This window comes from Ixodes scapularis, unplaced genomic scaffold (genome assembly GCF_016920785.2).
Source record: "Ixodes scapularis isolate PalLabHiFi unplaced genomic scaffold, ASM1692078v2 PGA_scaffold1__304_contigs__length_218370807, whole genome shotgun sequence".
NCBI lineage: Eukaryota > Metazoa > Arthropoda > Arachnida > Ixodida > Ixodidae > Ixodes > Ixodes scapularis.
In genome coordinates, this window is record NW_024609846.1 from 134,238,510 (window position 1) to 134,262,602 (window position 24,093).

At 46.5% G+C, this 24,093-nt stretch overlaps 1 protein-coding gene across 2 annotated transcripts; it reads left to right on the forward strand.

Moving 5' to 3' along the window:
- The first annotated feature begins 2,286 nt into the window (after positions 1 to 2,286).
- On the forward strand, positions 2,287 to 23,921 carry LOC8041686 (small integral membrane protein 14). 2 transcript variants are annotated; one of them, XM_002414880.5, is made up of 5 exons: positions 2,287 to 2,517; positions 9,403 to 9,548; positions 9,633 to 9,681; positions 20,869 to 21,005; positions 23,288 to 23,921. In XM_002414880.5, the coding sequence occupies exons 2-5, from the start codon at positions 9,477 to 9,479 to the stop codon at positions 23,327 to 23,329; spliced, it is 300 nt and encodes a 99-aa protein (XP_002414925.1). In that variant the 5' UTR covers positions 2,287 to 2,517; positions 9,403 to 9,476; the 3' UTR covers positions 23,330 to 23,921. The 2 variants fall into 2 exon arrangements, with proteins under 2 accessions (XP_002414925.1, XP_029843732.1); XM_029987872.4 differs by lacking the exon at positions 2,287 to 2,517 and adding an exon at positions 3,519 to 3,641.
- Positions 23,922 to 24,093: the final 172 nt, after the last annotated feature.

A 24,093-nucleotide genomic window follows, 5' to 3' on the forward strand; every position in this document is an offset into this window, starting at 1 on the left:
TCCGACCGGCGCTCAGGTCTAGTTAATAGAGTTAATACACTGATCTCTATGACAATTGCTGGATCGCGCTTCCCCGTTTGTTCGCTGCAGCGCAAGTGAAGCCACCGGACTTCACTCGCTTGAGATACGATTTGCCGTTTTTGCTAGCCTTTGCTGCGGTTTTCCAGCGTGCTGCAGACACGTTTTCTACTCGTTCGTCGTCATTCGCCGAGGAAGTTTTTCGAGACTCTGTGTATTGTTGAGACTTGCCGTTGTGAACACGTGGAAAATTTTACGAAAGTGCAGTGTCGCAGGAAAAAGGCACAACGCGTCGAAAGGAAGGGCTGGCGGCGTGTTCAAAGCTTCCTTGGCACGCCGAAGTGCCGTGTCTCTGTGCCTTCGCACGCTTGGATACCGACCAAGAACCGACGCCGTGTGTATGTGTTTAGCGAGCGCAATGTGCGTGAAGCTGTTCGTGCCTCTGGATCAGCATCTTTTCCCCTCGCGGTTTAGGAACGAGCTTAATCCAGCGTCCACTAGCGACGGAAGATGGGGGGAAGGTACGTCTTTCTTTCGTCCTTAGACGATTTACACAATACCGTGCACAACAGCTCCTCATCACTGATCAGTGCTGGCTTATTATCAACCTACTTAATTGCACTTGACGTTTGAGCGCGGCTCGCCTAATTGTAATTGGTCAACAGATTGCACACGACCATATCGGCCGCGCTTCAAAGATTTTCATTCTCGCCGTCTTGTACTTTTGCTTTCAAAAACCCCCCTGACTCCACAACGTTGCCCTATTCGTGCTCCCACGGAATCTATTAGAGTAGATTTGGGACATAGCCATGGTTAATATAGTACATAAGAACACGTACATATCTCCCCCTTTTATTGATAGCAACTCACCGGAACAGCTGGACGATCCAGAACTCCGTGGCCGATATATATAAATGATCTAAAGGCATCTACGCGCGACACACGTTCAGAACTTTGGCGCGGCGTCAATTCTTGACCGGTATCCAAGCGTGCGAAGGCCCAAAGATGCATCACTCGGCGTGCCAAGGAAGCTTTGATCACGCCGCGACACCGGCGACACGTTTTCGACGAGTTGTACCTTTTGATACGGCTTCACGCACATTGCACTCGCTAAACACATTCACACGGCGTCGGTTCTTGGTCGGTATCCAAGCGCGCGAAGGCACAGAGACACGGCACTTCGGCGTGCCAAGGAAGCTTTGAACACGCCGCCAGCCCTTCCTTTCGACGCGTTGTGCCTTTTTCCTGCGACACTGCACTTTCATAAAATTTTCCACGTGTTCACAACGGCAAGTCTCAACAATACACAAAGTCTCAAAAAACTTCCTTGGCGAATGACGACGAACGAGTAGAAAACGTGTCTACAGCACGCTGGAAAACCGCAGCAAAAGGCTAGCAAAACGGGAAATCATATCCCAGCGGGGTTGCGTCCGGTGGCTTCACTTACTATGGCCCATAGAGATCATACATACTAACTCTAGAGGAAAAGGTCCGCCATTTTCCCATACATTCTGGCTGCCGCAAGCGGCGGATCATGCAGGCAGACCCTCGGGGTCCCAAACACGATTACATCATCAGAGCAGTTTCGTGAACTTCAACAATCCACGAACTTACCGGTGGAAAGATATTCGCGTTCCTTTCGAAGCTTTCTTTTTGCATAGCGCGCAGATGTACGGCCTCGCGTTAACGCTAAACTAAACCATTTACCCGGCTTCGCCGGTGGGGCGCGGCTGGGCGCGGTTGAGGAATACGAAACTGCGCAACCACCAGATTTCCGAGATTTCGACAGAAGGGAAGTTAATGCAGCGTAATGACTTTATTGCTTTTTATAAGCGTTAGAATAGCTCAGAATTTAGTTTACAACGTTAAATTATCACTGTTTATATTGCTGAGAGTTTTCACACTTCGCGTTTACCATGGCAACGTTGCTTTCTTTCTCTTGTGTTCTGTCGCTCTCTTTTGCGATCGTTCACTCGGGACCCCGGGTGTCGGCGCACGGGATTTGCCACTCCTCCTCACCCACCTTTACCCCCCTGCTATGGCCACGGTACTGCCTATGGTACTGCACGGTACGGGAGTCAGATCAAGTAAATTTTGGCCGTAGCCAATAAGCGCATTAAAAGGTGTTAAACGACATCTGTTTTTTTTTTTTTTTTTCATTTGTTCCAGTCTCAGGTTTTCGTTCATTTCTAACCACCTCGCCTGCACCTCCTTGCATGATCAATTTTACGTATTTAGGGAATTCGAAACGGCGCTAGACGGCAACATTGGACACCGACAACTGTCGCCATCTGGCAAGAGGAAGTGGCTCTTCTCGCTGCTCGTCTGCCCGGAAAATGCCCACATGCCCACTTGCTGTTCCGCAAAATGACGTCCCCGTCCTTGGCTGACGTGTGTTAAAATGAGTGGGTGAATTTGCTGTGTGTTTCAACGTCGCATCATGTGTTTATAAACATTTCGGAGGCCTCACCTTCCCCCACCCGAAAGCTTGGGCGCCCGGTACGTATTCGAGGCTATTGCTAGCACAGTGCGAGACGCGCGACGCTTATGTGACCCCGATTTTGACGTACCGCGGTACTAGAACCAGGATGTCGCGTCTTGTCCTTGTTTGGCGACCGTCCGACGTTCACAAACAACTTTCGCGGTTGACTTGAGACGACCATCCAAAGCAATCTTAAACGAAGAAACTTCGTGAATGATTTCATTTCGTTTACGGTCACGGCGGGCACCACAGACCTGTGCCACAGACACTGTTCGCCCCTTCAAACGTGGCACAACAAAACAGTTTCTGCCGTTGTTGCGCAACAAGATGTGGTTACAAGCGACTGGTCACCGCAACCGCGCATAAGTTACATCTGCTGGCCACGTACCAAACCAACAATACCGAGCTGCGCTCGATAGTGGCCTTGTGACGGCGACCAAGGCTGTTTTGGTGTTAGGATCGCTTCGTAAGTTCGGGTGGGATTTTTGAGACCTTCGAGAAAACGGAAGTCCTATCTATCGCAAGTGCTGCGCCTTGTCCTCAACTTAGCGCACGCACGGCGGTAATTGACGATGGTTACGGGATCCCGTGTAAGTTGCCGATTTCTGGCTGCGCATTGCGCATTGATAAAACGCCGATACGTTCTTGGTTCAAGAAACAACAGACGAGAGAGCCGTCACAAAGAAACTATCGGCTGCTACACTGACATGAGAAGTTGCTATCTACAAACGTTGCTTCTCTTTTCTTTTTTTTTTTTTACGTATATTTACGTATATACGTACGTATATTTGCATCTCGGATGACTCCATCTTGGAGGTAAAGTCATCTGAGTGGCGACCCTGAACTCCAACATTTTGCTTTCTGTGAAAATCATCTGTTTCTTGCGAGCAGCTGGCCGATTGTGTGCGGAAACCGATTGAGCTCGCACGTACTTGTTACCAGGCGGCGAAATAAACAAAAGGTGAATAAATGTTTCCCTCGTAAAAATAAAGATGGAGTGGGGACGGCTCTGTGTACAAAATCAGCAGGTGTTGGAGGCGCACAGCGCTACGTCAGCTTAGCGCGATCGCCGCCCTATCGCGATTCAGGCTTGCCGCTGGTTCGTGTGGGTGCGTACTCCTGTCCGTTCGTGGTCGCCACAGTAAGCTTTCTACACCGTTTTCTTTCGAGTAGTGCGGAATTGTTTAGTTTTTCGTAGCTGGCTCAGCAAAAACAAGGGCCACCTGGGGAATACGCGCCATAAATAGTGATGCCTTCGTTAACTTCCGTATGCCACTCCATAGATCAGAACTAGCTCTCAGTGCTGGTAGCTTCTTTGAAGAGCGGACAATTTTGCACATGACCCTGAAGCTACCGGTGCCATGTTAGAGTCCCGTGTTCGCAGCACAGACTTTCGTCTGCTAGGAACTGCAATCTTTTGGTGGTGTGGAATTACACATTGCGAAAGTGCTGTGGAAGGTCACCTCTAGTATGCATTCAGCAGTCACAGGCTCAGCTATGGTCGCCCTTGAACACCTCTGTTAAGTGTGTTTTTGCGGGTAGTAGCTGAAATATTGATTTTTTTGTGCCATAACTGTGTAACGCAATGTAAAACAGCAGGAAAATTTCAATACTTTTCTGGGCTCTGGATCATATTGTGACCTTCTTCAGTCAATTATTCTCTGCGGACAATGTAACATATCTGATCCTATATTGACAATCTTTAAATGTTACATATCATTCTCTTGGAGCTAGTGCGTTCTTGGTCTCTTGTAATGGTGCAAGTTGCTTTGAAGAAATTCTTAAATATTTTCTTGTCAATTTTGTTTAGGCAATCCACTTTCATAGAAAATGTTTGAGAATTGTTGGGATTGAATCTTTTCTACATCCAGCAAATTTAGTGTAGCCCCTTTTTAAGTGACTTTCTGAATGCTTTCAGTATTAAAACCGTTACCACGGCGAGTAAGCTACCTTCAGCACAAACCATGTATACTGCTTGCACGGAAACTAAAAGACGGGAAACTTCGAAGGGATTTCCGCTTCTGGGCAATTTTAGTCTCTTATGGTTGAGTACCTAGGCATGTGTAAGGGCCCATCCCCAATGACTGGATCATTCTAATTCAATAATATGTTTACTACAAAACTTATTCCCTGGCATATCAGCAGTGAATCTTTCATACCTCCATTGTAATGAGTAAAAAATAGGTGTATTAAAGATTGGTAAACAAGCATGATGCAAAATTTGCTGTCAACAGCTAAGTTTAAGGCGAAGTAAAGACTAAATGCACTGTTACTATGTTGCAATGAATGTTTGCTTTCAACTGGACAATTTTTAGAAACTTCCTGAGCCCAAGATGTTCAAAAAAGCCTACATAATACTATCAGCTTCTCTTGCTTGTTAGGTAATTTTGGTAGAGTAGAGAAAGCAAGTGGTAACAGTAGTGTTCAGCATTTCTTCAAGTTGTCGTTAATGCCTACCTTAGACTGATTGTTCCAGTTTGATGGCATTACCCATCGATAATCGAATACTGTTCAAACCCCATGAACTTTTTGCACACCTTAACTTGACGTTGCTGTACTTTGCTCGTTGCAACTATATGGTCGTTAGCCTCTGCCCCAGCTCTTCGAAGCTACACTGTTGCAAGTGTGTTCTTGACCACTGCCCCTTTGCTCCTTTCATAAGTTTATAATTTGATTGTTGGGCATTGCTTAGCAGGGTTAGTGGGTGTGGAGCTTTCTGACTAGCTTTCATGACCTATCTTCATTGCGAGTTGCAGGCTAAGTTTTCGTACGTGTATGAAAGGGACTGTCACTGTCTGTTTTCTGAAGGAAGATTTGTGCATAAATGAATTATGATTATAGTGAAATATCTTCCTGGTTAGGTGAGAAACTTGGTTCCAGAACTGTAACTGCTCTTCGATTAGCGTTGCAAAGCTTCCATTCATGTTCACTCTTTTGCGTAAAGTTGCCCGTTGCAAGTTGCTCACCCTTTCATCTGTACATCAAGAGATGTCTCAAGACCAACTCTGGGTGTGGCTTAAAAAACTTTTCTTATCCACTCTTAAAAAAAAAATAGTCATGCCTCTTGTAGCTTGCAACAAATTGGGTGTAGCATGATCTCCCCGCATGCAGAATCCTTGTCGCAAAAGTTTTCGTCATTAGCCCCACGTTTCAAAAACCCCGTGTTCAACTACACGGTCCCGTATTCCCCCTGGGCCAAAAGCCCCGTCCTCGCTGCTGCCATCCCACTTTCTTTGCGCTTCAACCAGCATTGTTCTCTGTCTTAAAGAAAGGGTCTTTTCAGTTAAAGTAACAACGAAATAAAGTTGACTCGAACCGCAATATAACTGAGAATGACATAGTATACAAGTGACCAAATGCATAAATCTGCATAACCAGCAATGCACTCCGCTGTCATAGAGGTATATTCTGACATAGAATTATAGCCTTCATCTGCCTAGGTGGGTACAAATATTTTTAGAATGACGTAAGACAGGCACGTAGTCAGGGGGAGGCCCATGGGGCCCAGGCCCCCCCCCCCCCCCCCTCTTTGCTGAGACCTCCTCTCCCCCTCCCCCCATAAAGCATTTTGCCTAAGCGGACAGAAGGCTCGTAAGCTGAGGTGTGATGCTGGGCCAATGATATTCAACCACGTTCACACGCTCCTCGCCCGAATCGGATCAATCGGTTTGATTACGCAGCAAAACTGAAACCAACAGCTAGGCCATCTGGAAACGATGCCAAAAGTTGTATTTAGCACGCGTGCAGCCAGATTCTGTTTGACCCGCGTGTGAAAATGGAGCACGGCTACGATTCGCCAAGCTCGTCCAGGTGACAACATGCATTTGAACGATTCGCCGTTTGCCTTCGACCCGCGAACATCGCCTCCAAGGGAACGACTTGCAGCCTCATCACCGATCCAGGGGATCCGCCGATTCGATACAAGTACCCAGATGCCGCTTCAAGTACCTTCGCATGCCGCTTCAGAAGCAATATCTGATTCCTTTGCTTTGCAACCGCTCCTAGTTTGATCGTCGCAGTTGTGTTCGCGCGAAACGCCATAATTTTGTTCAAAGCTTAATGACTGTTTTCGAGTAATATCCTGCTAAAAGGCGTGAATCGTTTTGCACACGCTTGGGAACTGCATTAAAAGGACCGTATTTCAGTAGGGTACAGCCTAGCAGGCTATAATTCAAAACCAAATGCAAGACACCCATCGACCACCGCTTGTTATCGCGACCATCTGACAAACCTTTGCGTTTTGTGACGTCACGCAGCAGCTACGGATGTCAGCCATTGACACTGGCGAAATTCGGGGTGCAGTTTCGTACATCAGCTCATGAAAGTTTTCGTTAATAAGGGGAGATCATATATCAAAATAAAAATGACGATTGTCTAGATGAAGGCTCCCTCGACGTAACGAGCGCAAAAACTTAAGTACTTCTGGTTTGGGCCGGACAATCCCTTCAAAGGAAACTTTGGAAAAAATTCACCGAAAATTCGGCAAACGTCTGCGCACGCATGAAAATGTGGGGCCATGAATTGCAAATGGATCCCATGCGGTCATGCGGTTACTGTCGTACAGCGTAGTACTACCAACGGTTACTGCGAGGTGCGGAGTATATGGTAACTGTGTGTTTGTCAGCCTTTATGAGTGTAGTTCTCTTCAATATTTTCTGCCTCAAAGACAGAGCATCGACCAGGAAGTGAAGCAGCCCACTGCGCAAGTGACAGATGATGCATTCTGGATAATGCGATTTTCATTCGATCCTTCCAGTGATGCAACGAGGTAGTTGCAACATCGACTGACAAGTACTTTAGAGCACTCCTTGCAATAATAGCAATCCTGTTTTTAACTCGCTAGTAGTTTGTACCAGAATATTATTGCTTTTTAATTAGCGTTATTTCACAGTTTTCATCTATCCGCATAAAACTGAACACAAAACTCATATGCTTGATGCTGCACCTCTGGCATTTCTAACTCTTCCCATCTTCCTAAACGTCCACATGTGTCCTAACATCCAAAAACTGGCATTTTAAAAGCTAAAAACGACGTTGCAAATAGAGGACTCGCGCTTCCATACAAAGCTGGCATCAAGAGACTAATCGAAAAAAACGTGCATACTTACAATAATATTCTCTTTTTTGGTGCAGGCTCTGCAACCGTTGCATTCATTTTTACGCATGAAACAGTGACTCGCAGAGTAAATAAGGACACAGGTGTTACCACCTTTATTTTAACAATGTGCAGGCTTGCACTGGATGAGGCCTCAAAACCGAAACTCGCATATCGTGACTGCCCTTGTTACTACCCAACCACGTTGTCACACCACTTCTGCAGGAAGTCACTAAAATTGCCAGTAAACACAAAAATGACACCAATACAATTATCTCGTTGAGCATTGCCTTGTTTAGTAATAACTGTGTCAATATGCATTATATGTGACATTTAAGCTTAAAAAAGATACTAGCTAGTAAAAGCAAAATATCAACTTTTGAGTCTGGCAACAATGTATCTTTGCCGAATCTTTAGAAAAGTTCAGCAAAATTTCGGCTTGCGAATCCTAAGATTCGGCAAAAGTTTGGCCCATCGCTACTGTTAGTCTTGCTTGCTGAAAAGCACAATAAAATCAAAAACCTAAAAAAAAAATTTAAAAATTAGAAAAAAAAAATGTTTTTTAGTCCCTTACACATCACATGAAGGTCCCTGTGACCTGATAAGATAATTGCAGACATCCTTCTGTCATCCTCCTTTTCATGGTTACTTCAAGGAACAGGGACATGCTTTCATTTAAAAAATAATTAGCCTGTTTTTACTTATGGATTTACCCCCCTCTCCCCCATCCCATTTTTGTAATGCTATATCTCCATCCAATCATTTTACATTAAAACCTAATCTGTCATTTTTGGCGATTCAAGGAATGTGTTCACCTTTCCCCAGCCACTCAGTTCGTAGAATCAAAAGTTTGCAATAACTAAAGTTGGCAGCTTTTTCTAATGGCACCGTTCTCCACAAAGAGTAGATATTTAATTGTTATTCTTTGTTGGAGTGTGCTCTCACAATATTTACCTCCTGAGCACGAGCACGTGCGATTTCGACAAGGGCCAGTGCTGCGTCTGGGTGGGATTCAGTGTGGTGTGGCTTTCCTCCAGAGCAGATTATCCGGCATGGCCTTCCATCTTGGGTCTGTGTAAGGGGTGCTGCAGTTTTAGCTCTGTACCACGGTTGACAATTTTTGAGAGCTGATTTCTGGTTTATTTTTTTTAGGGGATCTTGTAAACAACTATCCCAAAATAGCTTTGCTAACAGGTTTCTCATGTTTCTAGGAATTTAGGGGAAGAATTTTGTATTTGCCACTTATTATTTATTGGAGGCAGTGCTACCAAGAAAAATCATATTTTCAGGTGGCACTGCACCAGCTCATTCAGGGAATAACTTCGCGCAGTTATAAAACTGATTTTTCCTAGAAGAGCTCTTCCTTCAAAACCGAAGTTGTGACAGCAAAAGTGCATTATTTTAGTTGCTTTTATTGTTATTTGTCATTCCTGGTTTTCTTTCTAGTGCACATACAAAAGTGGAGAAGGGCACAATCCACTTGTACACTTTAGCTACTGTCTCCGAGGGTAGGAATATCAGTGAAGAGCTAACTGTCTAACATCTGTCATGAGCCCGCCAGTTTTTCTAGCATCGACCGCTTGTGCACACTCAAAGCTTGTGGCACCTCAGGACACCGTCGAAGTCAGAAAGCTTGCACCGATGGTCAGAAGAGTGAAAGGCCTTTTTGTCAGTCTATAGCCGGCAGTGACTAACAAGGCTCATTGTTTTTGTCAGAAATTGCAGTGTTTTAAATCTCATCGTCGAAGTTGGCTTGATGCATTCAATGCTTTCTGCATATTGAGTTTCTTTGGTACCTCATTTACAGGTTCTGTTCCTGACACTGCCTGAGAAGCGGTCCGTGTAGTACGCTTGACACCTGCAGCTGGGACCGGAGCAGCCATGGACGACGGATTTGACCCGTGCGAGTGCATCTTCAGCCATGACGCGGCCATGCAGCGGCTCATCTCGCTGGTGAGCGTTGCTGCAAGCTTGGACGAATGCTCTCCTTGTCTCTGCCACCGTTTGCCGTTCCAACAATTTCTCATTCCTTCGTAGCTAAGAAGCTCTCAATCAACCTGCACAGATTCGGAATGCTACCAAGACCGTGAGTGTTTGCCCTTCTTGCTTTTTCACTTTGAGATATCATACCTTTTTACCAAAATAGGTCATTGAGCTAGTTGAGGTTAGTTAAATATGCTGAACATACTTATGACTGCCTGGTAGCAGAATGACCTGCTGCTAGCCCTCTGTCTCGGAGTTTTTTTTTTTTGAAGTACAGTCTCATACCCAGGTGGTGTCGACTTTCTCAATCCTAGACCATTTTGATCAAAAGACAAGGTTAAAAAACGATTTACAAAAATGTCCAAAAGCTCTGCAGGTCCTTCGTGCTCTAGAAATTTCAGAATACAGTTGTGCCAAACCCCTGTCCACCATGCGTCATGTGACTGAGACTGTGCAGCGCTTTCCAACCATGCTTTTGACTGATGGTGTGCCCTCCAGGTTTTGAGAAATTATCTAGGGTTCCCACAGGTGCTACACACTTTGGCAGTCCTTGAATTTAATCCCCTGAATATCAGTTATAATAGTGGAGTTTGACATTTGATTCCAGAATATTTCTATAGCAGTATTAACATTGTTGTTAAAACCCTTGCTTGTTAGGTCAGTGTCCGGCCTCATAATTGAGAGCTATACAGCCCTTCAGAGTAATCCTTCTTGTCACTGTTGTGTAGTTAAAATCTGGGGCCAGAAGGAATGCCTTTTAAATAGGGAGACCTCAAAGTCATGTTCCAGCATTCATGAAGTTTGGATATGGAACCTGGAGTGGTTGGGAAAGGACACCAAGCTGTTTGAATATCCTTTGATAGCTTTGTAAGGTGTGATTGCCTGTGGGTTCTGTCTAATTACCTTAATTAATCTAGAACCACAGTAAAGGTGAGACAAGTACCACTGTACATTACTTGTATCCTGTACATAATAATGTATCCTGTACATTATTTGGTAGGTCAGGAGGGATGGTAATTTTGAGTATTCTTTTTATGTTTTGGGTTAGGAAAGTATAACAGGAAGCTGAGCGTACCCATGTTTTGAACTATGGCAATACCTAATCTCAGGGATGGGTGGCTCGGGCAAGATTTTAATTCCTATAAACCATGCACATGTTGCAATGCTGGCCGCTAAGCCCCTGAAGGTTAAAGGAATGTCCTAGATTTCGACATCACTTTCTTTTCTAGATCATTCCTGAATTCCAGCTATTTCTTTCTGTTAAGGCCATTCACTGGGTTCGTGGCCGCGAGTAATCGCGGAGATATGGTAATGATTTAAGGGGCCCATGAAACGAATTTTGGTTGGGATAAATCGTTTTAGATTGGGATTTCACTAATAGCACATCGTTCAGTGAACCAAAAGAAAAAACGTAGAAAGTCAAAAGCCTGACTTTCAGTGCGAAAATTGGAAAACACAGTGGACTATTTTGTACCTCCTCCCCTTCGTAAGCTCTCTGCCTTTTCACTGTGATACATCCGCGGTCCCAAAAGCGCATCATCAGGTCTAAACGCACGTCACACGAAACCGGACCTCACTTATTCCCTTCAACCCTAGGCTGACATTGTGGTGGAAGCTACGCGCTTGCCGGACCAATCAGCCGTTTCCCTTTCATCACGTGACCTCATTCTCCGCGCGTCGGTATGCGCGAAGGAGCGTGATCAAGTGTGACCTGGCCCAACGAGCACGTAGCTTCCACAGCACTGTCAGCTTCGGGGTGAACGGGTTGGGGAAAGCAACGTTTGTCTTAATGTTGAGCGACAGGCTAATCTTCTAGGGGACAATGGCTCTGTCCGGGTACACAAACCAGATTCCGAACAAGAGGGGCCTCCCCACTTTTCGTCATCTTGAACTGTTTGGTGGAATGCGTGGCTTATGAGTTGTGGAGGAAAGCTAAACAGGAAAAAGTTTGAAAAGCGTTTCATGACCCCTTTAATGTTAACTTCAGTATGGTGACCAATTAAAATGAATAACAAAAAAGAGCTCTCCATTTTTGCCTCTTTCCTCACTTCCTCTGTTGAAGATTCACCAACATTTGCAGCAATCGCCACTGCCTTCCTTCTCCATAGGGTATTGTGCTGAAAAGCATTCTGATCTAGCTACGGTTACTCTACCATATTTTCTACATTTGGGTTGAAAAAAAAAAAAGGTTTTCGTTAGAGATAGTTTGCGTCCTGTGCATCATCCGCACCCAGTGCATAGACTACACCACGCACATAGTTTGCACTAAAAAATATTCATACACAGCACACCTCAAGGAATGGCTGCTGCATTAGCATGCAAAAAAGCTTGTATCATACGTAGGGTTGTTCGTTTTCGGGTTTTATATTACTTTAAATTCGGGGGGTATAAATCGGGTGATATTTTTCAAGCTGATAAACGGGGAGAAATCGGGTTTTTTGTGGAAATATTCCGAAATTTGGGTTAAATTTAAAAATATACTCAGCAACACAATTGTTTTGTTTTTCTTTTAATCGAAGCGTATTACGAGTTTCTTGACACTAACGCGTTAAAATTAGGGGTATGTTTCAACCTGGTAATCGGGAGAACATCAGGGTTTTCTAGCTCCGATTGTTGCCGGTTGCTTCAATGGAAGCACCGCCCACGGAATCCTCTTCTCCCTCAGGTGTTAACAAAAACCACTGGCCGTTTGATGGATGGTCGTCTTCGATCAGATATTTCGCTATGGGATAAACTTTTTTAAGTTTTCCCGATCTGTTTACGCGACGACTGATTGGCTCGGACGTTGTTCGTGAGAAAGGTTGGACACCAGCAAGATGGCCATGCTACCCGAGAGACAAGGCTCGGCGTCGACACCTCAGCGGTCAAAGGGGGATTGATAGTGCATTTCACAAGCTGCGTGCAGCAGGGACAAAGCTACGTGGCGTGCTGAGGCGGTTCCGCCTGCACAGCGCTGCACGCAGCTTGCGAAGTGAACTATAGGTCACTGTTGTCCCGAGGTAGGGTAGCTAGCGTGTGCGCACTGCAAACTCCGTGGGGCGTAAAAATAAATAGGTTGGTTATGTGGCTTTGGAATTTGGGGAGAAATCGGGTTTAACCCGATTTCTCAAAACAAACAAAACTCAAAACAAAATTAAGTTTGTTCAGCAGTCCAAGAAGTTGCCTAATGGGAACTATTAAGCAGGGGACACGTGAGCGATGAAAACGGGGAACGCTCGGCACTTTTCACGGCAACTTGCACGGACTCTGTGACGTGGACCTATGCCATGCCGCCACATCACGGCGTCCGCGGAAGTTGCTATGGAAATTTCCGCGTGGTGCCTGTTTTCATCATTTGTGTGCCCTGCTTGATCTCTGTTGAGTGTGCCTCTTATCGAGCACCGGTGCACTGCAGAGAAGCAACACCCGTGGAAGCAAGCTCCGCGGGTGTTGCCTCTGTGCACTGCACCGGTGCTCGGAAAGAAGCGCACCCAACGGGGCCGCACGGACAAGAAGTATGAACCACCGTGAAAAACATCGTTTTCACTAACCAGGTTATGAGTACATTCAAAACATAGTGAGACAACAAACATTTTGAAATTTGTTTGAATTAACCAAAAGTATGAAATATCAGAGTTTGAATTATCGCGAGCCTACTGTACAGTCGAGCCCGGTTATGTCCCACTCGGGTATTTCGAATTATTGTTTATATCAAACAGACCAGACATTCGCTTGAAAATCACATGTAATAGTATAGGAGCATTGTCTTTTTGTATCCAACTCTCATGGCGGGGACACTCGATATAGCGAACGAAGCCCGGCCGCCCGTTGCTTTTCGCGCGATCCGATTGCGCCGGTGAAGAGCACATCGCTTGCCTTGCGTGGCTGGCAGACCGCCAAACCAGGATGCTCGCTAGAAGATACGCAACAATAGAGCAGTTGTAAAAAAAAGAAAAAAAAAGTGGAAGATGGAAAATGCGAGGGGAAGGGCGCGCCCACGTGTAGAAAGAGCTGGGTGCCTACATGTTTCCGCTCGGCGGAAACATGTAGCACCCTAGGAAGGGCAGGTAGTGCCCGCTGTCGGAACGGTAGCCTGTGCCCTTTCCCCCAACACTGCTGATACTGCGCGACTCCCTGTCCCCAAACAAAATTAGCAAAAAAATTAAAAAATAAGTCTTGGGCAAGTCGAGTGTGTTGACAACAACGGTTGTGCAATCGCACTTTGAAGGCTTGAGCTTTGTTTACCTTTTTCTTTTGCCGTTATTGCTTCTCTTTTCTTTTTTTTTTTTTTTGCTGTCTGAATTTAGCGAGCTTTCTTTTTTGTTGCTTGTTTAATCCATAGAAACAAGTTCTATGGATTAAACAATTTTATTTTTATAAGTCTCGGTTTTTCAGGTTTTTTTTTTTTTTTTTTTGTGTGTTTTGTTTATGTTGTGTGGAGGTCCTATCCAGGCGGGCGTGTTAGCGCGGAGGTGTTTGCAGTCTCCGCCAACTACGCTCTACTGTATTGCTCTACTGCATTTAGCGGCTCTTGGATGCTCTATTTCGTAAGCTCCCGTTTGTCGCGACCTTCAGTATTAGCCGAGACGCCAGGAAATTTCAACTGGAGCTTAAGTAACATATTTTTGTATATTGAATTATTGATATATCAAACTATTTTACGATCCCTTTTGAATTCAATATATCTGGGTTCGACTGTATTAACATTATCTCTCATTCACAAAATTGGTCTGATCTCGTCTTAATGAATGATCTTGAAAAATAAACCCTTGTATAGTCCACACCTGTAGACAATCTGCACCGCATAAAGTTTAATCTTTTAGACGCGTAGTCTCAAAAATAGAGTTGTTTGGGTTCGCTCTATCCCGGTTTCCGCTGTTCGGAATTTCAGTAAAAACTGGCCTGTAACCTGAAAGGAAAAACCCCAGCTCCTCTTTCCTCCTTGGCTTTTTTTTCCTCAGTTGACATTTTACTAGGCCAGCATTCTTGGATCTATTGTGCTGTTGCCGTGAAGGTCGCAAGCTGTTTCCGAATGCTCTCACCGGCAATTGTGATCCTTGGCTGCGGCTTGAACAACGATTTTTACTGTTGAGGGAGCACCAATGCTGCCATTTTCTTGTGAACTAGAAGATTTAGATCATATAAAGGCGAGCTGGACAAGAATCACGATAAAATTCGGCAGACACATTAAGACTGTTTACGTGTAGGAATGCTTTTGGCATTCCTACACGCAGCGCATTCCTACAAGCAGTGCTCCACGTCTTCCTTTTTCACACGGCCTGCCGGCGGAGACATCACGCTCCCCCAATGCGCAGGCACAGCGCTCCCTCCGGCTCCACAGCTTCCGTGACAATGTATCGGCGTTGCTGTGCTTTTCTTTGCGTTTCATTCCTGAGGCGTGTCCACTTAGACCTTCAAGGTGAAAGTGGACGTATCCTTGACACATCAGATGCTTCCGTCATGTCATGACGGAAGCATCGTGACATGTCGCAGCCAATGGGAATTCCGGCTTGTGGGTGCTGCTTTTCAGCTAAAGACGGTTACAGACAGCGCCGGCTTCTCCCCATGGGACACATCAAGCACAAACAAAAAATAGTAATGTTTCAAATTTGTGATAAATGAAAACTTGTTAGTCGATCTACACTGCTAAAAAGCGCCGGTGTATTCTTTTACATTCTGTGTCAAGACGTGAGGTGAAACGTGTAGAAGGTGGAGGAAAAGAGACACAGTTTCTGTTAGGCAGCAAGTGTTTCTGCGGGTTTCCTTTTGATGGTTTATTGTTCCCAGAAATCGGCTTTAACCGGTTTCAGCTGCCGTGTTGAGCAGGCACGTAGCCAGGATTTTGTTTCGGGAGGGGGGGGGGGGGCCCGCCCACGACAAAATGCTGTATGAGGGGGAGAAGGGAGAGGAGGTCCCAGCAAAATCGAAGATTTCGGGGGGGGGGGGGGGGGGGGGGGGGGGGGGACATTTGCATTGTTTTAACCGCTTGTACATAGTACTTCATGGTGAAAGCTTTTTCTTTGAACTGTTGTGAGGGCTCGGAGCGTGCCGTTCAGTCACTGAACGTGCCATTTATTTAGCAACCACAGTCGGTGGTCCTCCGGCCCATTTTTTTTTTTTTTAATCGATGTTCGAATGTTTGACGAACGTCTATTTGATCTCCAAGCACCCGATATAATCATCGCAGCACGTCATAAAATACCCCCCTCGAGCACGTACAAGCTTCCAATTTTTGCGTGTGTCTCCCTTAGACTTGCGTGTATTGCCTTATGGTGTAATACGCGAAAACAACAAAGACGAAAACGAAGGAAGAACTAGACAGGACGCGGCGTATTGCCTTTTGTCAAGCAACGGCTGCCGGTGAGGCCAGTGACGGGCCCCCAATCCGCGATCCAGACTTGCACTGTGAGAGTTCTAATGCATTGCGCCCGCGGAGTGCTGCACGGAGAACCGGCCCAGAACGAACTTGCTGAATGCACCAAGTGCAGACTGATGCTGTCGCCATAGATGTTGTAGAAAAGTACCGACCTCAAACCGAAACTAGCCCCTTTTTGTTCGACGTGATGGGTGGGAATCCGAGAGTGCAATCGCTGCCATCGTTTATCTATAAACGTTGGTTGCTGCAACGTGTAACTTATATTTGCGATGACTTCCAATTAAGAAACTCGGCGGTCAGAAATATCTACAGACGGCGTAAGTTTCCGAAACCAGCTGACTACAAAACAGCATACACTTGAGAAAATTGATGGCACTGTACGCGCAAGAGCTTGCTTCGTTTTAAGCATAGTATTATGAGTGAACCACTGAAAGGATACAGCTTAAATCTAGTTCTTTGGAACATCTAGCAATATGTTTCGTAAAACTTTTTATTTCCCTGGTGAGGGCATTGAGAACGAGAGCTTTCTCAAACAAAATACGACGGGGCAAGATAGCTGCCGTTCAAATATGACTCTGCGTGAGCCTCGGGCAACGTCTCCATGTTTAGCCTTCCCGGACGCTGAGTGAATGCGTCACAGGTTTCTGCTGTGGGAGCTTTGTCGAAAAATGTTCCACTTTTCACCCGCACACGGATGATGCGAGACCTCGCAGCCTCTGTGTTTGTCCTGGGCCTTTCATTACACACTGGTAGGTTTCAGCGTCTGTACGGCAACAAAGAGACTCAAATTTTGCAAATAAAACACGGGTCATCAATTCCTCCCTTCGTGTAATATCAGACGCTTACAATTCAAGCTCGCGTTTAAGTTTGTGGCCCGTGGGACGCGAATTTGAGCAGAAAACCAACTTTTTCTCTCAGTTCCGCTGTGCGAATGCCTCATCGTAGCAGACGAACTCTCGTCGTCTGCTCTGTCTCCTTGCCTGGGCGAGGCATGACGGGATTGTCGGCACTAGAGAGCTCAAAGACAACGTACAGCAAGCGGCGTGAACGCTGGCCTTCCCGCGCTGTCTCGTGCTCTCGTGCACCGCCTAGGGATCGCGGGGAATTTTTCGTCAAAAGTTGCGAAGTTGAACGCGCGCAGGGAGGAGGAAACTTTGCGTCATTCTTTTGGTCCCTCCCCCCGCTACGTCAGAAAGCGAAGAAGGTTTTGCTCCACGAGTTTAGCTACCATGGAAACTTCTCCCTTAGAGACTTGACTTTGTCTTCCTCTGTTACTGTACAGACGGCTTTCCAGTCAAGTTGCAACTCTTCTAACCAGTCGCGACCTAGTAGTGTGGGTAGAGTTCCTTGGTTATCTTCTACCACGAAAAGGGGGAGCTCTACGTTGACAGCTGCCTTTCCTTTTATCTTCAAAGGTTCTCCAGTGTATGTTCTTAAGGAAACCTTCGTTTGTTTCCATATGACTTTTGCGAAGTTGCCTTGTAGACGCTTTCAGAAATAAGCGTAATTGCTGCCCCCGTGTCAAGCAATATAGAAATCGGCTTCCCTTTAATGTTTACGGAAACCTTGTACCTACGCTTGTCGCTTGCTGCACAGAGCACGACGTGATAAACTTGCGATGCTTCGGAGTCATCGTCTGACGTATCAACATAGTTTATCGGACGCCGTTTCTTTTCTTGGCACATTGCTTCCAAATGTCCTGTCTTTGCGCACACCCGACATTTCATATTTCGATACCAGCATCGGTCAGGCGCGTGTCCTTTCCCACAGCGATAACAACCGCGTTTCGTCTTTGATGCGCCTTCCTGCTTTAATCGCGACGCGTGAGTTTCCCGCTTGTTTTCTTTTTCTTGGTTCTTTGATCGTGACGCTTGCGTTTTCCTGTATGTGCTGCCGCTGATAGCGTGAACTTCTGTCGGTCTTGCTTCTGCTCTACACAGCTCGCTGGTTTGCCGCGATGAGAGTTCCTTTTCAAGGGCTATTTTACAGGCGCCTTCAAAAGTCAGACCCTCCGTAGCAAACAATATTCTCTGTGTCTCTTCGTCGCGTAAGCCAGCTACCAGGCGGTCTCTCAAAGCTTCATTAAGAAATGCCTTAAATTCGCAGTTGCGTGCTAGGTGCTTCAATTCTGTCATAAAATCCTTCACGCTTTCACCTTCTTGTTGCGTTCGCCTGTTGAATTTGCAGCGTTCGGCAATTACAAAATACTCCGGACTGAAGTGGCCTTTTGTGGAACTAGGATTTTCTTGAGCTCCTTGTAAGCCTGACCACCCACCACGTTCAAGAACAACTTCAGCTTTTTCGCTGCGGGTACTTCGTTAATGTCAACAAAATTTTCAAACCTCTCGAAGTACAACCTAATGTTGTCGCTCTTTGGGTCTAACTCGGACATGCCCAGTGGCGTACCAACTTGTTTTTGAGTGGGGGGGGCAAACCAGACCCTTCTCCTCCCCCCCTCCCCCAGGGCCGGGGGGCGGTGCCCTTTGGCATCCCTTGGGCGTCGTTGGAAAGTGTTTGCCCTGCCCAGTGGCGGCTGTTTCAGGGGGGGGGGGGGGGGGGGGGGACAAAACACATGCCTTGCCTTCCCTCCCCCCCCCACTCTGAGAACTGGGGGGCAAGCACCCCCCTTGCCCCCCGTTTCGTACGCCCATGGACATGCCTCCTAGGTGTTGCTGAGGATAAGGCGTTGACATAATGTCGGTCGAAACAGTGCACTTATATGTTCTGTTGATCTCGCCTGCTCCGTCCTCTGTTGTTTCCGCGACGCTTGCTCCTAGCTTCCGCGGTGCTGCGTTGTTACTTGAGTGGCCGTTCTACCGAGATGCCGCCGTGAAATCCCATCTTCGCTGCCAGTTGTTCTATCATGGCCGAGATACGGAGACCAGACTCATGTCGGAGCGAATCGAACAAGAAGAATGTTTATTTGTTGCGTACTCTTTCATATAGTCGCCGCTATCAGGGCGATGACGTCATGTTGCTGACGTCAGGGTAGCATGTTTATCAATACATGACAGGTAGCTGTCGGTTTCCTCGTTGGGCACACCGGTGAATCTGTGGTTTCTGATAGGTGTTCGCGGCACCGCGACTCTGTTATTCGGACTGCCAGGTAGCTGTCAGTTTCCTTGTTGGGCACACCGGCGAATCTGTGGTTTCTGATAGGCGTTTGCGGCACCGCGACTCTGTTATTCGGACTGCCAGGTAGCTGTCGGTTTCCTTGTTGGGCACACCGGCGAATCTGTGGTTTCTGATAGGTGTTTGCGGCACCGCGACTCTGTTATTCGGACTGCCAGGTAGCTGTCAGTTTCCTTGTTGGGCACACCGGCGAATCTGTGGTTTCTGATAGGCGTTTGCGGCACCGCGACTCTGTTATTCGGACTGCCAGGTAGCTGTCGGTTTCCTTGTTGGGCACACCGGCGAATCTGTGGTTTCTGATAGGTGTTTGCGGCACCGCGACTTCGAGTTGTTCGGACTGCCGGTTGCTTGTTCAGATTGTCGCCGAATGCACTGCCGGTCGCGTCTTAGGGGCGTGCCGTTTTTTTCCTTGCCATGCCCCCTCCTCTTCTCTCTCAACTACAGGTCATGACATGCCCCCCCACACCTCTTTATACACAAACTCATCTCTGTGACGTCACGGCGCGGTGGTGGCGCGTCGGTCGCACTTCCGGTCTGGGGCTGTGGGCAGAAGTCCCCATGCCAGACGTGTATTCCTGCGTTGTTTTGAAAGGAACCAGACAAAAATCTGCCTTCTCGTCAAAACGCCGCGACTGGGCCCGTACCAAAAGTGTCGAGAAAGGTTTGAAGGTCAGTTTTCCCGTGCTCGGTTCGTCCGAGAATCTGGATATGTGCTGTGAAAAGGGAAAAGCAGACACCGTCGGACAACGACTGCTTGGACGGAAAGCACTTTGGGTTGAATTCACGGATACTTGTGGTCATCAGATTTATTTGTTTTGTTCCAACATGAACGCCAGAAAACTGTCAAGTTGTGCGGACCACCTGTGTACTACGTTCAGTGCGTCTTCGAGTTCAAACGGCCGCCTGATTGTTCGAATTGTCGTCTGCTCTTTCAAACGTTTCTGCTTGTCGTCTGCTCTCTTAGGCGACGCCGGTCCGTAGACCAAATGTTGGCCCGGTACTTACGATAAGAAGTGAGTGCAGGCCTCAAAAGACTTACATTTGAAGGTTGGTAAGCAGGCTCGATGTAAACAGTAGATACAAGGAGATGTTGGTCATTGCTACCAGTGACCAACACCGACTTGTTATGCCTAATTCAGTTGGTTCGATTCTGCTTGCGATTTTCAGTATCGTCGTCGACCATCTCAGCTACGGTTCACGCTTTTGCAGCCCGAGCGGCGTCGCGACTGATCCGAGCGAAATCTCATCATGCAAATCCAGCTTTAGCGTACAATCTGCGGCGTCCACGCGGAATGAATCGCCACATGTCACATTATTCTCGCGAAGTTTTGCGGTGTAACGAGCCTCGGTAATTTCGCTGACGCCGGTCAAGTAGTCAGACATCGCCAGGAAGACGTAGAACCAACAATTCGAACGCGAAAAAGGGCAGGGGGACTCACACCGACGCCGACAACATCGCATTTCAAGGGTTTGTTTATGGGCGACGGCGAGCTTTTTGCCCACACCCCCATCGCGCATGCGCGGCGCCGGTGGCGTCCGCTAGAGACGCTCCGGGCGCTCCGGTTTGTTTGTAAACATGAGTTGGTGTATAAATGGCACGTTCCTAAGCCATGCTTACCTCCTCTTCACTGATTTTCAAACACTTAGTTCGTCGTAATAAAAAATAACTGCCAACGACCACCGATATGCGCCACATGAAGTAGACGCCGATAAATACCTCTGCTTACGTAGGCGCTAGTTTAGATTGCAAAGGCGGCGATGCAACGTCGAGAGTCACATTTTACGCTGTGTCATGCCTTGCAGTGCCTGCGATGCCCCAGGGAGCCGGAGGGTCCGGCTTCTTCCTGTTCCTCGTCGGCTGGATGGTGCTCGCCATGGCTCTGTACTACCTTCGTCCGAGCTCCCTAAGGAACCGCGGAGATAACAAGCCGGATAGACAGGTCTGTGCCATATGCAGGTTGGAAGTGTTTTCCTGTGCTGCCTCATAGATGGCGCCGGTTTTCTCGTTGTTAGTGGTTATACTCAAACACAAATGTGTGAACCAACCTTGAGGCTTCACTTTTGTCAACCTTGCACTCCTTTATGCTGAACTGCATTTTTATTCTTTCCGGATTTACTGTTTTGCAACAAAAGTGAGCAGGGCAATATGTTAGGTAAACAAGCTTTGGACCGAATATTTTACGATGGCAACGTTTTAACTGATTCGGTCTAAAAGCATGAAGTCATTCGGAAGTGGTGGCCAAACACGGGAACCAAGAAATCGTGCTATGCCACCTAGTCGTTGCATTCATGACATACACATTAAGTGCTTTGGTTACAAAAAGGGTTTCCTCGTCACAAGGACAGGCGACTGGTGCACTTTTCTGGGCGAGGGCAGTGGGCTTATTCTAAAGTACAAGCAAAGCCAACGCTTTTCCATTGCTTTCATGTTCTTGTTTGAATTCCGAACGATTGTACACTGTGCGATTCAGGTAGTGCGGACACGGTGTCGGCCCCCTTTTTGTATCTCACTCGTGTAGGATAATAGCAAGCACCAAAATTTGATGGCTCGATTGGTGCTTCACACTAGTACATTCTACTTCTCTAGTGGTCATTACCGGAGCCCTCTAGCTGGGAAAGGATTGTAAAAACTGATGGTTGCTTGTTTGTGCTAAATGTGTTTGACTCTGTACCTTTTATTCAATATTGGGCCCGAAATTGCATGCACATTTGGCCCGAATGACACGAGGTCCCGTAGCTGGGAAATGGACAATGTGTTGGCTAAATGTATGAAATTGATACTGCCTTAAATATTCCCAGGAGTATTGGATGAGACAAATGGCCATGCCACAGGCTCTGCTGTTGTCACAGGCTCTGCTGTTGTCACAGTTTCCTGGAGAAAAAAAAATGAGATGGAACTTTCGAAGTGGTTGGAAATTATGATGGATTGTTTCATATTGTGAAGGTCTTGGAGCAAACACTTGAAAGGAATCTGGTTTGGAAAGCCACGAAGAAAGGCGTCACGGAAGTGGCTTAAAGCTTTGTCAGGAGCTCGGTGTCTTCTTGAGGAGAAAAACTCTCAAGAAAATGTTTGTGTGGGCTTTTACTTGATTGGTGTAAATGCGAGTGAACAAGACCACAGGGAAGTAAGCTCCACCCTGCGGCAGGTGACAAGCACCAGTGGTGGATCTCTATTTCAACTTTCTGGTTCAAAAAATTGTTGCAGCCGAATTTTTGTTGAAAATAGAGGCTCTGGCATCTCGGCAAAAAAAATCAATGCTAAAGGAAGACGCTGTCGAGGCATTGTGTGCTCGACGCTGTAATTTCGCCAGAAGTGGCCTGAAATGCATAAGCAACTTAAAGGGATACTGAACCGAAATTTGGATTTCGCAAAGTAAGGCTGCAGAAGTGTTGAACGTGACGCTACGAACTCCAAAACATCAGTCGTACATCGATATCTCTAACGGATGGCCATACTTTTGCAAAAGAAGGGCGCGATCAAGCGAGTTCTGTGACGCGACTGTCCTCCGGGAGAATTTGAGAATGAGGAGAAGCGGCCTCGCTTCTCTCCTCCTCGCTTCAGTTCACCAGCTTGACGGGACGAAGCGAGGAGGAGAGAGATTGGGAATCGTGACATGCCTTGGCTCGGTCGGCCTCGTCGGCCGGGTTCAATCGCGCACTTCTTTTCCAAAAAAATATGCCGATCCGTTAGATATATCGCCGCATGAGTGATATTTTTTGTAAAAGCTTGGTTTGCTGGGCAAGTTGGTAGGGGACATTTATATTAAAAATAGCGCAAAAGAGATGGGACAAAAAGACGAAGAAGCACACAGGAGAAACGCTAACTGGCAACTGAACTTTATTGAAAGCTTCCAACTTTGCTATCGCCATGCACGCGCTTAGTCTCGTTCAACAAAAACAGGGCGTACCGCCAAATCCGCACATTCATACCGCCCACCGCCTGTTCCAAAAAGTCAGCAAAACAGCTACATCACCCCGCCGCACAATCCGAACGAGAAAATAATAGAAAAAACGCCACGTTAATATTGTCAAGTTAGATATTGTTAATGAAACTGTACTCTTTCGACAACACACACGAAATGAAGTTTGGCAGCAAGTTGCAGAACTCGTTCTGCGGCAAGGAAGTGTCCGCGGCCTTCATTTTAATGGTCGTAACAGTGCCGGCGACATTTGATGGCCAAAGTGAACGATGACCAATGGAATGTCTTGGACGTGCATGCAGGGACCGAGCAGCCCTCCTCCACCGAGCGGTCCAGTCCTGTGAAAGGCCCCCGACCGTCCCAGACCAAGCCGACCGGATGGACACTAGCAGGGGGGTGGGGCAAAACTTTTGGGAAGCAAAATGCAGCCGTCGGGCACATACAAGTTGTGTAGCTTTCACGGCAACACACACAGACACACTCACACTGCTAATATATGATGGCTAAAGGAGTTTCTCTACAATATATATATATATATATAACTGTATATGTATATATAGTATTACATGAAGATGCACAAAATACTGTTTGCTTTTTTTCTTATTGTATTTTTGGGGCTAGTTGATTTCTCAATATTAAAAAAAATATATGTGTTATAAATAGCACATTTCACTGGTTGATTTCTTTTAGAGCACTGAAACGGTTAGCTTTATTTTCTGAAAGGTATAGAGATTTTGTTCTCTTTCACATTGCATATTTAGGGGTTTACTCTCTTCTTATTATAGTGGTGCGAGCATTTTGTGGAGTCGGAATTCTCTAGTGTATTTTGTGGTGAAAGCTGGATCTGAACGTCGGAAAGAGGGTGCGAGTCGGCGATGGTGCTTTCCAATTTGGTTTTCCTTTAAATGGACAATAAAAATTGGCTGAAACTGGTTATTCCTTGTTCCGTAAAACATTGGGGGGGCGACCAGTGGGTTTTTTCAACGACGTGTAGAGGGCGCAGCACTTGATGAAAATTAAAGCGCCTGTTATTCAAAACTAAAATTCTGTTTCCAAATTGTTGTTTTTTTGTTTTTTTATTTATTTATTTGGGAGGTGTTTTTGTTTT

What these genes read in the sequence shown, in the direction of transcription:
- LOC8041686 (XM_002414880.5), top strand. Translation starts at nt 9,477, where the DNA reads ATGGACGACGGATTTGACCCGTGCGAGTGCATCTTCAGCCATGACGCG. An exon ending in TGCAGCGGCTCATCTCGCTG is followed by an intron (nt 9,549 to 9,632) that starts GTGAGCGTTGCT and finishes ATTCCTTCGTAG; the next exon opens with CTAAGAAGCTCTCAATCAAC. An exon ending in ATAACAAGCCGGATAGACAG is followed by an intron (nt 21,006 to 23,287) that starts GTCTGTGCCATA and finishes ACGTGCATGCAG; the next exon opens with GGACCGAGCAGCCCTCCTCC.